This window comes from Mercenaria mercenaria, chromosome 15 (assembly GCF_021730395.1).
Source record: "Mercenaria mercenaria strain notata chromosome 15, MADL_Memer_1, whole genome shotgun sequence".
NCBI classification, from domain to species: Eukaryota; Metazoa; Mollusca; class Bivalvia; order Venerida; family Veneridae; genus Mercenaria; species Mercenaria mercenaria.
Genome location: NC_069375.1, coordinates 6934407 through 6954325, shown reverse-complemented (window position 1 = coordinate 6954325; position 19919 = coordinate 6934407). Strand labels below are relative to the sequence as shown.

The window sequence follows — 19919 nt, the reverse complement described above, 5'->3', positions numbered from 1 at the left end:
AAATTCATTTTCCATACGAAAATTTTCGTTTAGAGCCTTTCACATTTTAATAGCAGCGATTTCCCGCCATTTTACTGAATTAATTTTACAGGTAGGTACATAGGTAAGACAATATATAAAGAAAACCAAAGCATGAAATATTTTCAAAGAACTATTTAGTTTATTTTTATTGACTTTTCATTCATAAAACGACAGTTTTCATTTGCAATGCGCAGTAATTTATTTCAGTCGATTACAGCTCCATAACAACAGTGTAAACAAACAATGGATTTGGTTATCAGAGCGTGACAATGTCGTGTAATCACGTGTAGATTAAGAATTTGGCGTGTCCGAACGTACGATATTAATTTAGCAGTGTTTTCTTGAAAATTGTGGATAATTTACAAGGTGTGTATGCTTGGATATATAATTCTGTGTAGACTGTTTGTTTATTTTATTTTCAGGTAAAAATTTATAATTTTTGGGGTAGATATCTAACTAGTGACATTTGCAATGCTTGTGCAAAATTTAGTTATTTCTTGAGAAAACACTCTATGTAGCTAAATCTGCATTGTGTATCAGTAGTGTGCATGCCCTCCCAATTTAGGTAGATTCTCTACTTGTCAACATTTTGGTGAATCATTGTGTCACACTAGTCCAAATAATTGTACTCGAGAGTTGAATATCGTTATATTATTTTGACTTGTCGATATCCACCTCCGGGGTAGACAACGTAAAATATCAAAATGTAAAATCGGTCTGCCCGAGGTCTCATTATTTAGACTATGTGTAGCGGTTCTCGTATCGGGTGGCCTCGGTAGCTCAATTGGTAGAGCATTGGCACGGTAACCCGAAGGTCTGAGGTTCGAATCCCGGTCGAGGCTGCACATTTTTCCTAAGACTGTTACATTTGGGGGCTTGTCCGGGATGCTCACCCTTGGAGCCCATGCGGGGCGAAGCAGTTTGGCTGAGGTGTGCATCTGAATTCGGTTAACAGTCTGTGGCAGACATTGGACAGGAGTGTCAATGTCTCGCAGTAAGAGGGAAGGTGTGTAGCGGTTCTCGTATCGGGTGGCTTCGGTAGCTCAATTGGTAGAGCGTTGGTACGGTAAGCCGAAGGTCCGAGGTTCGAATCCCGGTCGAGGCTGCACATTTTTCCTAAGACTGTTACACTATGTGTCACACTTGTACATGGTTTGCACAGCCAATTTCCATTTACAAATGTATCAGGTCTAGGATGAATACAGGCTGACTCGGACCATGGCTGATTCGGCCCAAATTTACTTGGCTTATTTGGCCCAATTTGTTTAAGTTTTCCTGACACTAAATATCACAAGTAAAAATAGCAATTATGAGTATTAAGTTTAATTTCTGATGCAAAGAATAATTAAAGTGCTTATTTAGATGCATAAATGATGCATTTAGCTTGTCAAAGTTCTTACCTGCTTGTACGTAGTATATTTTTTTGTCCTTACTTCAAGTTAATCCATTTAATTAATCAACATTATTTCTTGAACACTGCTAAATAATCCAAATATATGGCCATTATTGACTCTTAAAAGTTTGTGGTCCGGATCAGCCAAAATATATGGTCATTATCTGCTTTTATTCAAAGTATGTCTGGTCCGAATCATCCAAATTATTTGGTCCGAATCAGCCTGGGCCGAATCAGCCATGGTCCGAATCAGCCTGTTTCCATCTAGGATTTTGCTGTTTTTACAGACATTCTGTAAATATATTGACAATCCATAAATAACTTCGTCCAATTTCTTGTGAACACGAAAGAGACTACATTTTGCAATTTTCTACTTTGGCCCTTTCAGCTATAGAGAGGTTTTATTTATGCTTTGATTTGATACAGACTTGCACAGAATGTTTGTCTTGATGATCTTTAGGCCAGGTTAGAAACTGGGTCATATGGGTTCAAAAACTAGGTCACCAGGTCAAATCAAGGAAAAACTTGTTAACATCCTAGACAGTGAGGCTGCTCCTAGAGGCCACATTTTTTACCCTGTCTTCATGAAACTTGGTCAGAATGTTTATCTTGATGATTCCTATGCCAAGTTCAAAACTGGGTCATATGGGGTCAAAACTAGGGTCACCCGGTCAAATCAAAGGAAAAGCTTGTTTACACTCTTGAGGCCACATTTATGACCCTATCTTCATGAAACTCGGTTAGAATGTTTATCTTGATTCCTAGACCAAGTTCGAAACTGGGTCATGTGGGGTCAGAAACTAGGTTACCTTCTCAAATCAAAGGAAAAACTTGTTAAAACTGTAGAGGCCACATTTATGACCCTATTTTCATGAAACTTGGTCAGAATGCTTATCTTGATGATTCTAAGGCCAAGTTTAACACCTGTGAGCGATATAGGGTCATCATGACTCCTGTCGTGGTTTCCGGACAGTAACTCATCAAAGGCTTGACAGATTTAAATAATTTTTGGTACACAGGTGTGACATTCTGAAATACAGATCAAGTTCAACTGAGGTCAGTAGGTCAAAGGTCAAGGTCACATGCAATGACCCAGAGCAGTTAAACGGTTTCCAGATGGTAACTTGAGAACGCTTGGGCCTAGGATCATAAATTATGGTACACAAATGTAACATCTTAAAGTACAGGTCAAGATTGACTTTGAGGTCAGTAGGCCAAAGGTCAAGGTCACAGTGACCCGGAACAGTTAAACGGTTTCCAGATGATAACTCGAGAATGCTTGGGCCTAGGATATAAATTTTGGTACACAGGTGTAACATCATAAATTACTGGTCAAGTTCGACTTTGAGGTCAGTGTGTCAAAGGTCAAGGTCACAGTGACATGAAACAGTTAAACCGTTTCTGGACGATAACTTGAGAACGCAAACTCAAAACAGTTTAAAATTATATGATTTATAGATGGCATGTACAAATGAAGGTGATTTTCAACCAGTATGGATGACTTTGAATTTTTTGAAAATGTGAAGAAATATTAAAGTGACAGAAATTCTCCTGTGATTTTTATATAATTATGTCTCCCACACCACTGTGTGGTGGGAGACATATTGATTTACTCCTGTCTGTCCGTCTGTCACAAATCTTGTCTGCACTCTAAGTCAAACATTTCTCATCCAGTCTTCACCAAACTTGAACAAAATGTGTTTGCCAATAAGTTCGCGGACAAAGACAGACTTATTATTCAGATGATTAGGCAGTTGTTGGAGACATGCACTTTTCTCAAGAGCAGCTCTAGTTTCAACAGATTTCATACACCAAGCCTGTAAATGTACCAACTGAAAAATCTTTAAATTTATGGATTGTCCATTTATTTACAGAATATCTGTAAAAAACAACCAAATCCTAGACCTGTTTATTGACGATTTTCAATGAATTGAGGGAGGATCAACTATCATACTATGCTTGTTATTTTTAGCTCACCAGAATATTGTTCATGGTGAGCTACATGTATTAGTATATAGGTGGATTTTCCTGCATATTTCATCCATCATTGGGTGTCTTAAACTGTGTCACCATTTTTACTTAAACATCTCTGAAACTACTGGTCAGAATTAGGGGCCACCACAGCTAAAAATTAATAGAAAAAATCTGTAAACAACTTCTCATGAACTGCTAGACGGATCTTCTTCAAACTTGGTCTGTTGCTTCTTTATAAGTGTATCTTTCAAATTTGTTCAAAGAGGTGACTTGGCCTAGCTCTTTTGGGGGCCACGAAAGCTAAAAATAGAAAAACAATCTTTAAACAACTTCAAATGAACTGCTTGATGAATCTTTATCAAACTTGGTCTGTAGTGTCTGTGTTATCATTGTAAGGTCCTCTCCCAAATTTTCTCTACTTGGGGTTCTTATTACCATTAAGGGGCTGCTATGGCTAAACAAATGGAAAGCCTTTATTAAATGACTTCTCAATATTTACAGCTCTTTAGCAGCACTGTAAGGTCCTCTCCAAAATTATTTTCAAGTGAGGGCACAGCAAGAAATAAAAAAACCTTTCAGTGACTTTTAATGAACTGCTTAATCAGTTCATCAAAGTTGCTTTGCAATGTTTAAAGGTCACGTCCCTCTTCAAGTTCAGGTTAGCAACTTAAGCCCAAATGGGCTTCTTCTTTAACTTTTTATCTGGAAAAAGGTGGCACAAATGGTCTAAAGAAGTATATATGACGCTTTTTCCTGGGCTGTTTTTTAGCAATGATAGGAATAACCGAAAAGTCTTTTGTAGACATAAATGAAAGAAAAAAAACCTTGAGCAAGTGTATGAATTGTTTACTTTATAGAAGTGAAAGGTTTAAAATTTCTGGGAAGAAATTAGCACCACATCACCGCTTAATGAATTTTAAGTCCTTTAATGAATTGTACATGAAGATTTGTTGTTTCAGACAATAAAGGCTTAACTATGTCTCAAGGACAAGAGGTAGAACTGCAGCAGGTTGGTGAGAACAGTGAAAAACCAGAATTTGAACCAGAGACCAATGCTGGTGAAACACAACAAAGCACAGATGTTCAGGGACCAGCTGGTGTTGAAGGTACAGACAATCCTGCTTACACAGCACAAGATGAACCACCACTGGAGGATATACCACCACCAATGACATTTGTCGACTTCTTGCCATTACTGATTGAACCAGCTGGCTCAAATGCTGATGCACCTGTGTACGCTGAATTCAGGTAAACTTTTCTTTTCTTAATTTTCTTGTCATAATTAATATGACAGAAAAGTATGTTGAAAACTGATGATACTTTCTCACTTTGTATGATTATTTAAGTTTTTCTGATCAGTAGTAATTATGAGAAGATACAATTATTTCTCTGCAGTTTTCTTGAATGGGAAAACACAGGTCACAGATCAGAAATGTGGAAAGCAAATTTCACAACAGACATCTGATTACTTAATATTTTTTGTGGAATAGTATTGAACTTCCGAATAGGATTTACACCTAAGTGTAGTAACAACAGACAGCTTCTTTCATTAACATGTTCAGTGAGAGACAGCAGTTTTGAACCCACTAGGGATGGTGCATACTTATGACACCTGTTCCATTTTTTTACTCAGTAAAATAAAGGTAAAAATGGATAGAAGTAGTAATTATAACTTGGCAATACAATGTAGTTGATGTATATTTCACTAAGCATATATTTACCTCTACAGCACAGTACTGGAACAAGCAAACCAGTGGCTGAAAGGAAACCCTGCATTTAAAGCCATGAAGTTGGAATCTATCATTAAAAAGATTGCTGATAAAGATGTTGTCGACCTTGATCAAGTAATTTACCATGAGAGTACTTATGGTGTGAACAAATATCTTCGAGGACTCAGGTATATTTATTAAATATTTTTTGATCGATCAAAGAAAAGATTTAAGGAATTTTATCCACACAGAGGGAAATATTATGTGCTTGTGCTGGTCATCTTGTCTGTCTGACTGTCTGTAAGCAGTTTAATTTCTGCTCAGTAGCATGGAGTGCTTTGACCTATGGTCTGGGGCCCATATTGATTTTGAGATCAATAGGTCAAAGGTTAGAGTTTCAATGAATGTTAATACAAAAACCGTTACTTGTCAGTATCTTAAGGTCCCCTTCACCTTCAATCGTCAAATTTCTCTAAATACAGAGGTCAGTTGGTCAAAAGCCAAAATCACAGTGGCTGTCAGCACAAAAAGCATATTTACCATAGACCCTCTTGATTTTGAGATTTGTTTGTCAAAGGTCATGGTCACTATCATGCTAAATGGTCAGATGGATTTTTTTATGGTGTTGCTGGTCATCCATCTATCAGTCAGCAGTTTAATTTCCACTTAATAACTTAAGAATGCTTTGACTTATGATCCTCAAACTTTATGGGCACATTTCACATGGGGCAGTGGATCACCCTGTATGATTTTGAGGTCAGTGGTTCAAAGGTCAAGGTCACAGTGACTGGTACCTTAACACCTCTGGCATGGGAGACACATTGCCAATGGCAGTGAATAACCTCTGCTTGATTTTGAGGTCTGTGGGTCAGAGGTCAAGGTCACACCTCGGGCTTGGCAGACACACTGCCAATGGCAGTAAACAACCTTTGTTTGATATTGAGGTCACTGGGTCAGAGGTCAATGGTGCAGTAATTGTTAGTTCAAAAAGCACAGTAATGCTCTTGTTTTACTTTTGCTGAAAAACGAAACCTCGAGGAATTATTAACTTAACTGGTAAATATAGATTGAGATAGCAAAGCTATACCCTGTAGTGCAAGGGGAAAAAACTGCTTTATTACCATTATATTGATTAAAATGTATCCATAAAAGTTACGGCTGAAATTTGTTTGTGTGAATGCTGAGTTTTTGCTTAATACTAATGGAGTGCATATGATGTTCAATTGTCTTTTCTATGGTGAAATACAGTAAAACCTGTCTTTAAGAAGCCAGCCAAGGGAGTGAGAAAAAGTGGCTGCTTAATGCAGGTAATTGATAAAATGAATAACCATTTTGGAAAATGAGACACTGGCTGCTTAAAACAGGTTGGCTGCTTAATAGAGGTAACCGCTAAAGCAGGTTTTACTGTATACAACACTGATAGTTTACCTCTTACATACATTATTCAATGCACTTTTATTAGATTATGGCTTGCACCACGTCAAGATACCAGTGAACCAGTCCAGGAAATCGGCTACCTTACAACGTTACCAGAGCCGGTAGACGAGTCGAATTCTGAGGCTGTTCTATCAATGTTCCGTCCATCAAGGTACAGGATAGCATCTGGCATCCCTTCCTACTGCGGTACAGCTGACATGATGGCCCAGCTGAATAAATTTCTCAAGAAGAAGCCAATTCCAGGTAAGAAATGAAGAATCAGAGTTGAAGTTGCAAGGAATTCAAGGAGTTTGATAAATTTCGCTATCACACTAATTCATTGCTTATCTACAGTGTCAATCACAAATTTAATCATTGTGACTTGTTAATATAATTAGCTACTTAAATTTTGCATGAGTATGCTTGTAGTTGATTGTGCAGGTTGTCTAATCTTACAAGATATATTTGATAGTGGTAAATTATTATCAAATGGGTGTGATGTTTACACAATGCACCCACCTTAAAAGAAGTAGGCTAACCTGGAAAGTTGTCAGTAATTTACATTCTGGCCGTGTGAAACAGTGTATACATTACACAACCTGCTAATTAGTGATCAGTGAGATTCTGATGTATACATTTTCAGAACAAAAATTATTGTTTAGAGTTGTTCACTTGGATTCCAAGACTGCTTAGACAAAATGTTGCAAACAATAACTCTCTGATACTTGTGTTAAAACAAAAAAGTTTAATGTGTCATCCTTACAGTTTTTGTGTATATATTTTTAAGGATCCATCCTGAATGTAGAAACCCTAAAAGTGAAGTATGAAGACCTTGGTAATAAATGTTTAAATAGTGAAAAGATGTGTTGGGCCGACTGTGGGAAAGAGGACAGAGTTTATATCCATGCATTGAGGGTATATTATACTGTTGGAAAACCAGCATTTGAAGTTATAGGTAAGCTGTTGTATTTTTACTTTGATAAATATTTTTAGCTGTGATTTAGATTTTATTTTGAGTTTAACGTTTTTAAGTCGGGGCTTTTTATGTCCCCCAACTGGGAGGCATAAAGGAGTTGGACCTTTGGTCGGTCCATTTCTAATCGATATCTGAAGAATGCTTTAGCCTACAATCGTCAAACTTCATATGATGATTGCCTGTGGATCCATATTGTTTTTGGGGCCAGTAGGTCAAAGGTCAAGGTCACAGTGACCTTAAGACTGAAAACAGTAACTGAAGAATGCTTTGGCACATGAACCTCTAACTTTGTTGGCAGATGACCACGATCTATTTTGAGGTCTGTTGTTCTAAGGTCATAGGCAAGGTCATGGTGACAAAAATAGTCATTTATGTCAAAACCATAAGATTTTGTGCCAATGAAATTAAAAGATTTCACAATATTGCTGGTAGCTAAAGTCACAAGGCAGCTAATCAAAAAAGAGATTGTAAAATTATTTTCCTTGTAGGGTTTACAGTTTTGAACACACACAAAGCTTAGATATTGATCATTATATTCCAGGTTACCATGACGAGGTACCAGTATGCATCAACAACTGGGAGCTAGTTAGTAAAATCCGGTTCTGTCCATTCACCACAGTTGTGCAGAGAGCAAAAAACTGGCTCCGAACACAGAAGGTAGGTATTCTTCTCAAGCTCATTTTAATGTCAGTGATGATGTTTGATTTTCTTTTTGATGCAGATCAGGTAAGTTAGTTGATGATGTTCTGTCTTCATCATTGCAAATACAGCCTTGAAATTTGGATGACATATACAGTTTAGCTAACTGATTTTAAAACCATGAATGTGACCTACTGACCTACTTTCTTATTTTTTGAGATACAGCCTTGAACTTTGAATGACACATACAGTTTTGTATGCTGATCTTACAACTGACTTTCAGTGAACATAAATTTGACCTACTGACCAACTTAATATTTTAGCACCAGTTTGACTTGAAATATGTAGCGCATATTACTTAGGTGAGCGATCCAGGGTCATCATGACCCTCTTGTTTTGTTTTTTTTTAACAGAAATTTATATCTTGCAAATGTCAAAAATTATGCAAAGATTCCAAATTAAAAGGCAACAGACAGTAAACAGTAGATAGTATTATAAATCATTGAACAAATGATGCTGTCTGTTACAGGGTATACGAGTTATCAACATGCAGACAGTGGAAGTATTCAGCGACAGAACTAACAAAGGTATGTGACTGTCAAACATTTGTTTCAACTAAATCCTTATCGGACAGAAAACCAAATTTTTAGTGAAAATTACTTTTGTACTTAAGTTTGATTATGACTTGGGAGAAATAAAGATTACCCCTTTACACATTCAGATAATACACCATTGTACAACAGCAGCATTTCAGCATTCCCAGTTGTGTTCACTTTAGAGTTACTACACTGCATTTACTCTTTGGTACAAAAGTTCAACTGACCTAAAGTATCAAAACATGATTTGAGCCGTGCCATGGGAAAACCAACATAGTGGGTGTGCGACCAGCATGGATCCAGACCAGCCTGCGCATCCGCGCAGTCTGGTCAGGATCCATGCTGTTCGCTAACAGTTTCTCCAATTCCAATAGGCTTTAAAAGCGAACAGCATGGAGCCTGACCAGACTGCGCGGATGCGCAGGCTGGTCTGGATCCATGCTGGTCGCACACCCACTATGTTGGTTTTCCCATGGCACGGCTCATTTGTTTAATCATCAAGTAGAAGATTGTTTTGATTAAATGCCATGTTTACTGTTCCAGGTGAAGCAAAAGTACATCATGATGTGGCAGGGCACGGGGAGGCTGCTGGCCAGGATACCCAGTTTGCACGTGTTCTTAGATTGTTCTATATACAGGTTTGTCACAATCTTAAAAATTTAGTTCCATTTAGATACACTATTATGCATTTTGAAAGTGCTTCATTTTGCCTTTTATTATGTAAGACATTTGCAGAATTTAAATTACAAAGTGTAGCCAACAAATTATATAGCTGTATAGCTGTTTAACAAACCATCCTGTTTACAATACCTAATGTCTAAATAAAGTTTTTTGACAGTATTGTTTATGACTGACTGAGTTTCCTTGAATCTTAATCACTTTTTAATAGCAATGCCTATGTACATTTGACTCCATGAAAGTTAGAAAAAAAGAGTTATCTGCAGTGTTCCAGAAAAAACAAACTTCAGTTTATTGCCTGGCAGATTTATTATGGCATATGTATTTTATATGAACTGTGCAGAAAGAGAGTTTTATTGTTATTATCATTATAACAGATTTATATAGTGCCCTTTCATAAACATGTTAAAGCACTTGCATATAGCAAATCGCACACTTTTAAAAGTTACTCTTATCCAAAAACAGTAGAGCTATGCCGCACCTTCGTGCATCCTTGGTGTCCCATTTGTTTAAATAAGGCCGTGCCGAGTGTTAGTCTGACTCAACCATTGCCCTCTCGATGTGGTTCGAAACCTCATTGGGTAAATCTCACGGACCACGCGCTTACGAAGGTCGTGTCTACCAGTCCCGCCGATGAAACACGAGGGCACCTGGTCTCCTCCACCATTAAGCTGAATGCGCATATGACCTAAAATGTGTCGGTGCGACATAAACCCACAAAGAAATATAAATGTTTAAATAATCAAGTGTTGCTGTCATCCAATAGTATTGTTTATAAATAATTTATTCACAATTACAGGATTCAAAGAATGAGGAATGTCTATATTCATCACTTGGTCTTACCACCCGGTTGTTCATCCCATCCCGTCGCGGTGATTGGGGCAAAAACTGTGAAACCTTCTCGAAGACAATGCAGAGAGTTATCACATGGTTACAGCTAACAAGTATGTTGTCAATGTTACACAAGAATTTACAAATGATATATCCTTATTAAATTGATGAGATGTTTGTAAATGATGCTAGTGTGAAGAGTATTTTAATTGTATACATTTGTTTAAATACATTCACTTTATAAAGTAATTGCTTTACCATTTCTCATTTGTGCATTATATAAGGTGTAGAATAGCAAACTCAGCATAGACTTGGAGACAGATTATGAAAATAGCCAGGCAGTGGGAGCTGTTAGGTAATCTTGTAAAATTCCAGCTGTGTGCATTCTATTTACAGGCCTTTTTTCAAGGCACAGTGTCCAGGATCATTTATTTAAAGAAGCAAATGTGTACATTAAGATATTTTTCCAAGACAAATTGGGAAAGTAAATTTTATTCCTCTATATTCATTCTATTATCAGAGACACCAATATTTGGAGTAGAGACAGTAAATTATCAGTTTTCTCCGGATAGTTATGGTACTGGTGTGAGGGAAAATGATGCATCTATCACCTTATTAGCCACCTCAGGCAAATATTTCATCACCACTGTCAGGTAAGAGCAATATTATTTTTATATGTCCAGTGTCTGTCTGTCCATCGTCCGTTAGCAATTTCGTGTCTGCTCTGTAATTCTTGAAACCCTTGAAAATGTGTTTACCACATCAAGACTACGTGCAGAGCGCATGTTTTGGATGACTTGCTTCAAGATCAAGGTCACACTTAGGGTCAAAGGTCATATGACTTTATTTCGTGTCCACTCTATAACTCTTGAACTGCCTGATTTGAAAGAAACTCCATAAATGTTACCACATTGAGACAACTTGCAAAGCCCATGTTTAGGATGGCTTGCTTCAAGGTCAAGGTGACACTTAGGGCTCAATGGTCATACCTTTGGTCGTATATTGCTCCGCATTACGCTGCTGTTGTTTATCATATACCTATATGAATTCTGTCAAAAAAAAAAACAGCTTGTATTTCACAACTAAAATGAACAGGCAGAAAAAAATCAGTATTGTACCTTTTATATTGTATTGTATATTGAGGGATTACTTTGTTTAATATGCATGACCTGACACAGTTCTATTACTAGCGCAAACAAAAATTTCACAAGTATCTATTTTAACATTGACAAACATTTAAGATTTCATTTGATAATAAAACAACGAACAAAAAGGTTGAGGTATATAATAAAAAGGTCATTACAACAGCAGCTAGATCTGAGATTTTGTATTCAGCTGTCATGGATTTTGCAAGGGCAGATCACACAAGACGCTTGCGCACCTCGTGAGAACCAATGTGGTAAAATCCATTTGAGCCGAATACAGCATCCCAGATCGAGCTGCTATTATAATAACCCTATTATCAATGTTGGCCAGCTCAGGCAAATGGTTACCTCATGCAAATACTTCTTCATAGCTGTCCAGTAGGAGCAACATTTGTAGTTTGTTAACAGGCAAACAGTCATCTGAGACAAATCATCACAACTGTCCCTTTGGGCAACATTATCCCATATAAGTATTGGGTACCACAAACAAATATTTATCTCGGGCACATACTTGATCACTGCTGACAATTTTGATCTCATTAACTAGAGCAAGCAAACACTTGAGTACTACTACATGTAAGAGCACAATTGCCTCAAAATAACACATGTACCATATACCTTAGAAGTTGGTCCGCTGTGATCAGTGGGTGAACCCTATTGATTTTAAGGAGTATAAGTTACAATCACAAAGAAATTATTGCCACTCAGTTTCTTTAATAGAAGATTTGACTGCATGGACATTAACTTTATGAATATAGCCAACTTCAGTAGATGACTTACAGTGTTTATAGATGTGTAGGTCAAAGATCAAGGTCATAGTGACATTTAGACTGATAAGGTTTTAAGCTGGACTATTTGACATGCCCTGGCATTGGCGTCATACCTTGGTTAAAGTTTTGCATGCAAGTATGTATAGCTGTCCTTTAAAGACATATAGCTTTGAAACTTATTTGCCTTTTTCTAGGTCAATTTCCAACTTCACAAGATCAAGTCCCATAACTCTGACACGTATTTTAGGCTAATTATGCCCCCTTTTGGACTTAGAAAATCCTTGTTAAGTTTTCCAAAAATAATGCAGATATTGAATTGAAACTAAACATGTTTCTTCCGGTTCATAAAAATAGGTCATACCATCATGTCCCATAACTCTGACTTGTATTTTGCAAAATTATGTCCCTTGAACATAAAAATTTCTGGTTAAAGTCTTACATGTAAGCTACTAAATCCAAAACTGTTGCAGATACTGAATCAAAAACTCTGTAGATATGTTAACATTTATGGTAATATTCCTTTAATTAGTGTTGAAACAACACTATAAGGCTTCCAGATGCAAACTATATGGGAGGTTTATGGTACCTACCCTGAGTAGGTGAACTAGGTTACGTTTTGATCAGTGGATAAATGAAATTAAAACTGAACATTGTTTCCTGTCAGTAACAGTAGTTGCCTTTATACATCAAATGTAAATCTAACACTTTTAAAGATTTTCTTTTATATAAACAAAGAAGGATTTTACCTTGTATTGTCTTGTTGATTAAAACCCGTTTCACAAATGACCAACTTTTGGCTATTCTGCCTAAAAAAGGATTCCAGATTAGTATCCCTTCCTTCAGCCTTTGTGATTAGATTACTACGCATCTAAACTCAAAACTGTGTTTTATTTGCCAACAAAACACGTAAAACTAAAATCTATTTCCCAAATAGAAGATTCCATGATTGACAAGATTAAGATTGTCACATGTACATTACATCAGTGGTTCACTTAAGGGAACATGATTTATTACAGTAATTCAAATAGCGCTAACAAGTTTAATCTTAGTTTTAACTAAGGCAGTGTCTTTATGTAAAGAAACACTTAACAGAAATGTAAAACTTGAGATACAAGCTTTTTTACTTATTAATAATTGAAAATATATTGACTTTTAAGAACATACAGAAAGTCTGGAAAGTCATGATAATTTATTTTAACTTTGTTAATTATAATGGCTGGTATACAGAATTTACACAGCTTGTGCTCAGCGACTGCCTAATGGACCAGTGCTTGTATCATAGGTCCTAATCTTAGGGGAATTTAGACCAGTACTTACATCATAGGCCTCCAGTTTAGAATCTTCCTGGACATCAAACCAGTGATTTTACTGTAAGTCCAATGTTTAGAATCTACTTAGACAATGTTTATACTGTATGTCCAAGGGTTAGAATCGTCCTGGACTATAATCAGTACTTTTACTATAGGTTTTTGCATTTAGAATCTTCCTGGACTTTTGCAAAGTCTCATACTACAGATTCCCCATTCAGAATGTTTTCTTGTAGCTCGTACTATGTCTTTGCATTTGTTTCTTAGTTGTGAATATACCAGTAAGTATTAAATTGGATTGAACTGAAAAAAACAAGACTAGTTTACTTTTACTTTTTCAAGTAGAGTAAATGCATTTGTTTTATAACAGATTAGAGAGCTTGCCTTTAATAGTTTATCACACAGAAACAGCTTTACTTGGTGATGATGATCCATCATGGTAGATCATGCACTACCTGAAAGCTGCTTGAAGGTGACTGTAGACAGAAGCATTGAAAAAAAACCTGGAGAATAAAATATGCATTATGAAGATAGAGAGCTTCAAATATTAAATGCAAGTTACTTAGGACTGAGTGTATAATGAAATAAATTTTAATTGATGGCATTGTTTTCTGAATGCATTAATTTAAGAAGTTTTTCATTATACATGTAATTATAAGAAATTAGTTTTATGCATAATGCAAGGCATTCCTCAGTTAAAAGTTTTAAACATTTAATTCTGTTGGCATAAAATGTGTTGTTTTTTTTTTTGACCAGAACTGTTATTCCATAAGGACATGAATTCATGGTTTTCCAAATTTCAAAGATACATTAAATATGAATTTGACTTGTTTGTCAAGATCAAATATTGCAGAAATAAGAAAGCAAGAAATACATGAAAAATAGTCCCCCATGAATAATGATGATATAACACTATGTCATATGGTGTCGTACAATACACAAACTGGTTATACCTAAACAAAAGGTATGATAGATACCATCAGAGTATCAGTTTAAACGGTAATTGCTGGTAAAGCATTTTTGAAATTGCAAGAATTTATTAATAGGCCACTAAGAACAACTATAAGGGTTTTATTGATTGAGCTAATGTATTTTTACTGAAGCAGATATAAAATAATTATGAATTGTGTACTAAATCAATAAAATATATTCCCTTGAAATACAGATTTTATTTTTTATACAAAAAAAAAGTGATAAATATTTTTTTGTTTTTGGATCACTTAGTTTTTATAATTATTTAAGAAATAATATATCTCATCCAGTGATTTGTCGTTGAAATTTATTATCATTGTTTGGAGTTCAGATGCAAAGGAATTAGATCACGAGGGCGCAGCCCGAGTGATATAATAATATGCATCTGAATGACAAACAATGATTTTATTCAAGAGCAGATCACTAAATGAGATATGTTATTTCAATTCTAACACGTTACCAAGGATTTTTAAGTACATCCTTGACGACATTCATTAAATATTTGCCCGTTTTCAATCGGTTTCTTTTCCAGCACGCCGCTATGCTGTTTGACGCCATGACGTAATAATTGTGACGTCAGAACAGTGATTTGTTGTATAATAATTCACTGTTTTCTGCCTTCTTTATTTTATAGGAAAATGAATCGGATCGTGTTAGAATATGTCATATTTCATTTTTTGATAACCGCATGCATATATCACAATTACCACAGTGGTATGGTCATATATGCATGACTATCTGCATTAACATAATAGTCGTATATCATAATGTGCATGGTGAATAAAAAATAAAGAAATTATTTCAAATCAATGGCAACTATGCATAGAGCTTTATGTTGATTTAATTGAAATCACTTACTGCAAAGATTAAATATAGGCAGAAGTAAATGGTGTCTTTCAAAAATTATCAAAGTATTTTGGTTGTACCTACAGAACCTCAAATTTCTCAAGGTGATATTATTAATTATGCTTAGAATGGAAAGGGCTAAACATTTAACTACACAGCCATTAATCAAGTAAGCTTTTAAGGCATTTCCTGTTTATAGTTGTTGTTTTTTTCTTGTCAGAGGAAGTAATTTGTTTCCAGAAGACAGTCATTTAGTTTGAAATGGGTTTTCACTTTTGAAGAGTTCTGGTTCGATGGTTCCACGGCATGACTAAGCAAACAAGCTGTTTCAGCTAAAAAATTCTTGAGGATTGAGCAATGAGGATTTTGTTTTCTATATATTTCAGACTGTATTTCCCTTGCGAGTTCCAGGAACCAGCACCAGAGTTGTTACCGCAGGAAGAGGAGGATCAGGGCTGGTGGGCGTGTTCAGTCTCTTAACTTACTGATGATTGATTGGTCAGTTTGGTTGATAAAGAATTATGATTGGCCTTCAGAGATGTAAAAAATTACCTGGACTATCAGTAAATGGACTGACTAAATTTGAAATATAAAGACATGATGGCTGTTTGAAAATTTAGGAAGAACTGTTCTGTTTACCTAGCTGATATTCCATATCATAATTAATTATTCAGTAAAGCCAATTAAAAACATTGAAGTAATGCAAACATCTTGCAGTGATAAAGCAAATAACACTTTTTAAACAAATCATTAAGATTTACTTACTTTAACATTCTGCAGAAGAGGGCATTTTTTGTATATTTTTTCCATCTATTATGTATTACAAGTTCAAGGAACACGATGGTAAAATTCAACAATAACACGTGAATATTTATCTTTTATCAACGTTTGGCGCTTTTGCCTTCATCAGGATTTTTTTTTAAGTTCAAGGAACGTAATTCATTAGTGCAGACTTAAACATCATGTGATTACCTGCAGACACATTAGAGACAGTTTAAAAGTTTCTCACCGTCACAAATGAGAGTTCTTCACACACTCGTATATTTCATCTTTAGAATTAATTATCAGAATTTAAAGGTATAAAATAAATACTGACTGAGATTTTAATAGGTAGTAGCTAAATCATTGAGGCAATATTTTTTTCTGAAATTAGTTTCTTTTTTTTTTTGTACTATGATTTATTTTTGTTTTGTGTTCAGACATTTTAGGAGTTACATTTTACTGATAATTTACATATCTACCTTCTAATTTACATATTAAGCATAATCAACTGCAGTAAAACACTGATTACTCAAAGTCGCAATGTGATGATAAAAATGCTCGAGGTTATCCAGGGTTTTGGGTCATCCTAACATAGAAAATACAAGGAAAACAATTACTCGAGCAAACCCTGGTGCTCGAGTTACTGGTGCACGAGGGAATGGTGGTTCACTGTACATGTACTTTCATTAATGAGATGTGTTGTAGATTTCTAGCTTGTTGTAGATTTAGACATTGTTTTTGTTCATCTTTACATTTAACGATATTTATACATTCCGTCCAGGCAATCAGTATGTTGATAAGGGTAAGATAAAATATGAAACAAATATGTGAACATGTATGTAAATATCTTATTGAAAATGTGTTTGAAACTTTTTTTGCACAATATTCATTGCCTATAGTGTTTTGTTTTTTGATTGACACAGTGTTACACTGTATCAGTGTATTTTATACTTTTTGCAACCGTTGCCCTTCAAGGGGGGAAAAGGGACTGATGGAGATTGGCTTTAGTATATGATATTAAATATAAAGATCATTTTTTTCTGGAATGATGTGTCAGTGCTTAGAGTAAGGGTTGATATATTTGATTTATACAATAAGGATGGGTCTGCCCAGTCAACTCGAGTAGAACCCAGAATTTCAGCAGTAGCGTAAAAATTCAGTTTGAGACTTAAAATTCAGATTGAGAGTATGTTCCATATCATAATTGGCCTCCACTTATATTCATGTGAGGAGGTTACATTTATTTGTGGATATAGGTCAATACTGACATGGAACCCAGGAACACTGGCTTGGTTAACTGACCATAATATAGATAGCTGAAATACTTTCGAAAAATGACCTAAAACCCAGCAAAACAGACAATTGAATATTAAAGGAAGGATGGGGGAGCATGTGTTTTAAAACAGAAACTGATAAGCAAGCACATTTTAAAGGGGACCAAAGACTTGAGCAGGTAGAGGGTGGGAGACAGTAGTTTAGAAGAAACCTTTTGTTTTTGCATTTATATTTGTGCATATAAGCTAAATACTGATTTCAGTTTCTTATTATACACTATCTACTTCCTGTTTCATTTTATAACTGATTTTTCTTCTTCCATTTTATTTATTTTGTGTATCATTATTATTATTATGTAAGTTTTGAGATCTGCTATTTATTGTTGTGTATTTTTGTGATATTTACTATGGTTTTCCATAATTTTCTCAGTATTTTTTGTACAATCCCTTTTAAAGATCAAATAACTTTGAAGTATTTTGGATTTTTGCTATATTATTCAATTTCTGTATATATGATGTTTACAGCATCATGAGTATATATTTATTGTCTGATAAATATGATGGAACTTACACTTGTTTTGTGTATTTGATTCTCAAAGAATGTTGTTTGGATAAAATGAAGGTATACTGATTGTAACTGCAACTTATTTGAGGATGTTAAATGCTATACTGAAACTTTCTATATGAAGTAAAAAAGTCGCTGGAAACAATGAGGATATAAAAGCCTTATATAAATATGGAGGTTTTAGGATTGGATCCTGGCATAGTGTATGCTGTCTCTGATGATTGCTTGAAGACATTTAAGCTCACGGGTCCTCCAGCTGTGATTCATGTGGGGAAGTTGTCTAAAGGCATTCTTCAATCTAAACCACTTTGGGAAGTTGTCTAAAGGTATTCTCCAATATCTAAAACCATGTGGGGAAGATTTTTGAAGTCATTCATTCTCTACCACTGAATTATGTAGAGAAGTTGTCAGAAGTTATTCTTCCTCCATCATTAATTTATTTGTGGAAGTTGTCTAAAATCATCCATCCTCAATCTCTCATTCATTTTGGAAAGTTTTCTAAAGTCATTCAATCAGTTATCAACTACGTTTTAACATTGGTAAGGAATTCAAGAACTATCCTAACTTACGGCCTTACATAACTGAAATTCTGTTGAAAAAAGGCATTAATCTCAAAACAAACATTCATATTACAAACAACAAAGAATCGAATAGTACATTTTAATGAATAAGGTCTTCTTTGATTTGTAAAAAAGATGTGTCAGGGAGCAATTTTATTGCTTTTTTCTTCTTCAATAAACATGTTAGCTTTAGAATGAGAGATTGAACAAAGATGACGTGAATACCTAATGAATAGAAGGTGTTCATGTTGAATACCAGTCAATGCTCTTCAATATTTTCATCTTGAAGTATGAAAAAAAATGAACAAGTAAGGCAACTTTTAATTGTTTTGGATTTAGTAGCAGTCAATTAGAGGCTGTATTCTATATATATATAAAAAGACACTTACAAATAGAATATGTAGGATGAGATTGCCCAAAACACCTGTAGGAGTGTTTGAATATGGAGGAAGCTTGAAAGTGACTGATTTAGCTGTTGACAGCACTGAAAACCGGAACAGGCGCTATAAACCATAAAGAGATGTTTGACAACTATAGGTCAAAGCTGCTACATGTATTCACATTATGAAAATATCTTTATTGTAAATGTTTTCACCTTACATTGTCACCAAGTTTATGCACTACTTCGTAGTAAGGCACATCTGTTTCAGTCATTTGTCTTGTTATCCAAAACAATTAATGAGTAATATTGTTGTGTTCTACTGATCTTATGCGATTGTTTGTTATCAGCAAAAACCAAAAACCATGTGCTTTAAAACAACTTTTAAATGGTATAGCTGCAAGTACTGGTTTAAGTAGGCTACTCAAATTATTTTGTTGAGTTTAAGGTAACTTTTTCTTTTATGAAATAAATTTTTGCTCAAGTTTGTATCAATAGGCTTTCAATGAATGAAATAAACTTGAGAAACTGTTCTTTAAGTTTGTGTTTCTTTCATCAAAAAATTGATGGGTTCAGTGTTGTACATGTAGTGTTGAATATATCCGTCTGCTAACTTGTTCATAACTGCTCATGGGTCAACTTGATAGATGAAAACCTTAGGAGGTATTGTAATATTCAATGTCCACATGCCCAGTTCAAGTATGGCGTGTACAAGACACTGGTGCAAGCAATGTTTGAAGACGCCACGAAAACTATCTTAAAGGTGTTTTTTTCCGAATGATACATGTTCCATGTACAAATAGTTATATCACCATAATGAGAATAAAACCATCATAAATAGAAGATAACGGAAAACGGGCAAGTTTTATTTTTCAGCCTGTAAAGGATTCAACAATAATTCTACATGGACTGTGGTCGGTTTTAAGCACTTTTTGGATGCAAAGTTTAATTTTAAAGAAGATTTGCCATTTCAAGGTATAACTGAAGTGGAAAATACAGGCTAAAAGAAAACATTTTGATTGTCGTAATTTTACCAGTAATAGCCGGTTTTTCTCAGGTTTCTGAAACTAAGTTTTATGGGCATTTGGCCAATCTGGGGAAACTGA

The 19919-nt window shown here is 35.2% G+C and overlaps 1 protein-coding gene and 1 long non-coding RNA gene across 2 annotated transcripts in view; both read left to right on the top strand.

The window, feature by feature from the left end:
- Positions 1-19919, top strand: part of LOC128548893 (uncharacterized) — a 191344-nt gene that overhangs the window by 121364 nt on the left and 50061 nt on the right. The gene's annotated exons all lie outside the window — the stretch shown is intronic.
- On the top strand, positions 234-19346 carry LOC123537860 (uncharacterized). The gene is made up of 11 exons (XM_045321780.2): positions 234-387; positions 4348-4636; positions 5118-5285; positions 6560-6777; positions 7301-7468; positions 8031-8146; positions 8658-8715; positions 9268-9362; positions 10202-10346; positions 10754-10886; positions 15660-19346. The coding sequence occupies exons 2-11, from the start codon at positions 4365-4367 to the stop codon at positions 15751-15753; spliced, it is 1467 nt and encodes a 488-aa protein (XP_045177715.1). The 5' UTR covers positions 234-387; positions 4348-4364; the 3' UTR covers positions 15754-19346.

Coding starts and splice junctions, on each gene's coding strand:
- LOC123537860 (XM_045321780.2), top strand. CDS start 4,365: ATGTCTCAAGGACAAGAGGTAGAACTGCAGCAGGTTGGTGAGAACAGT. Junction 4,637..5,117: donor CCTGTGTACGCTGAATTCAG/GTAAACTTTTCT, acceptor TTACCTCTACAG/CACAGTACTGGAACAAGCAA. Junction 6,778..7,300: donor CAAGAAGAAGCCAATTCCAG/GTAAGAAATGAA, acceptor TATATTTTTAAG/GATCCATCCTGAATGTAGAA.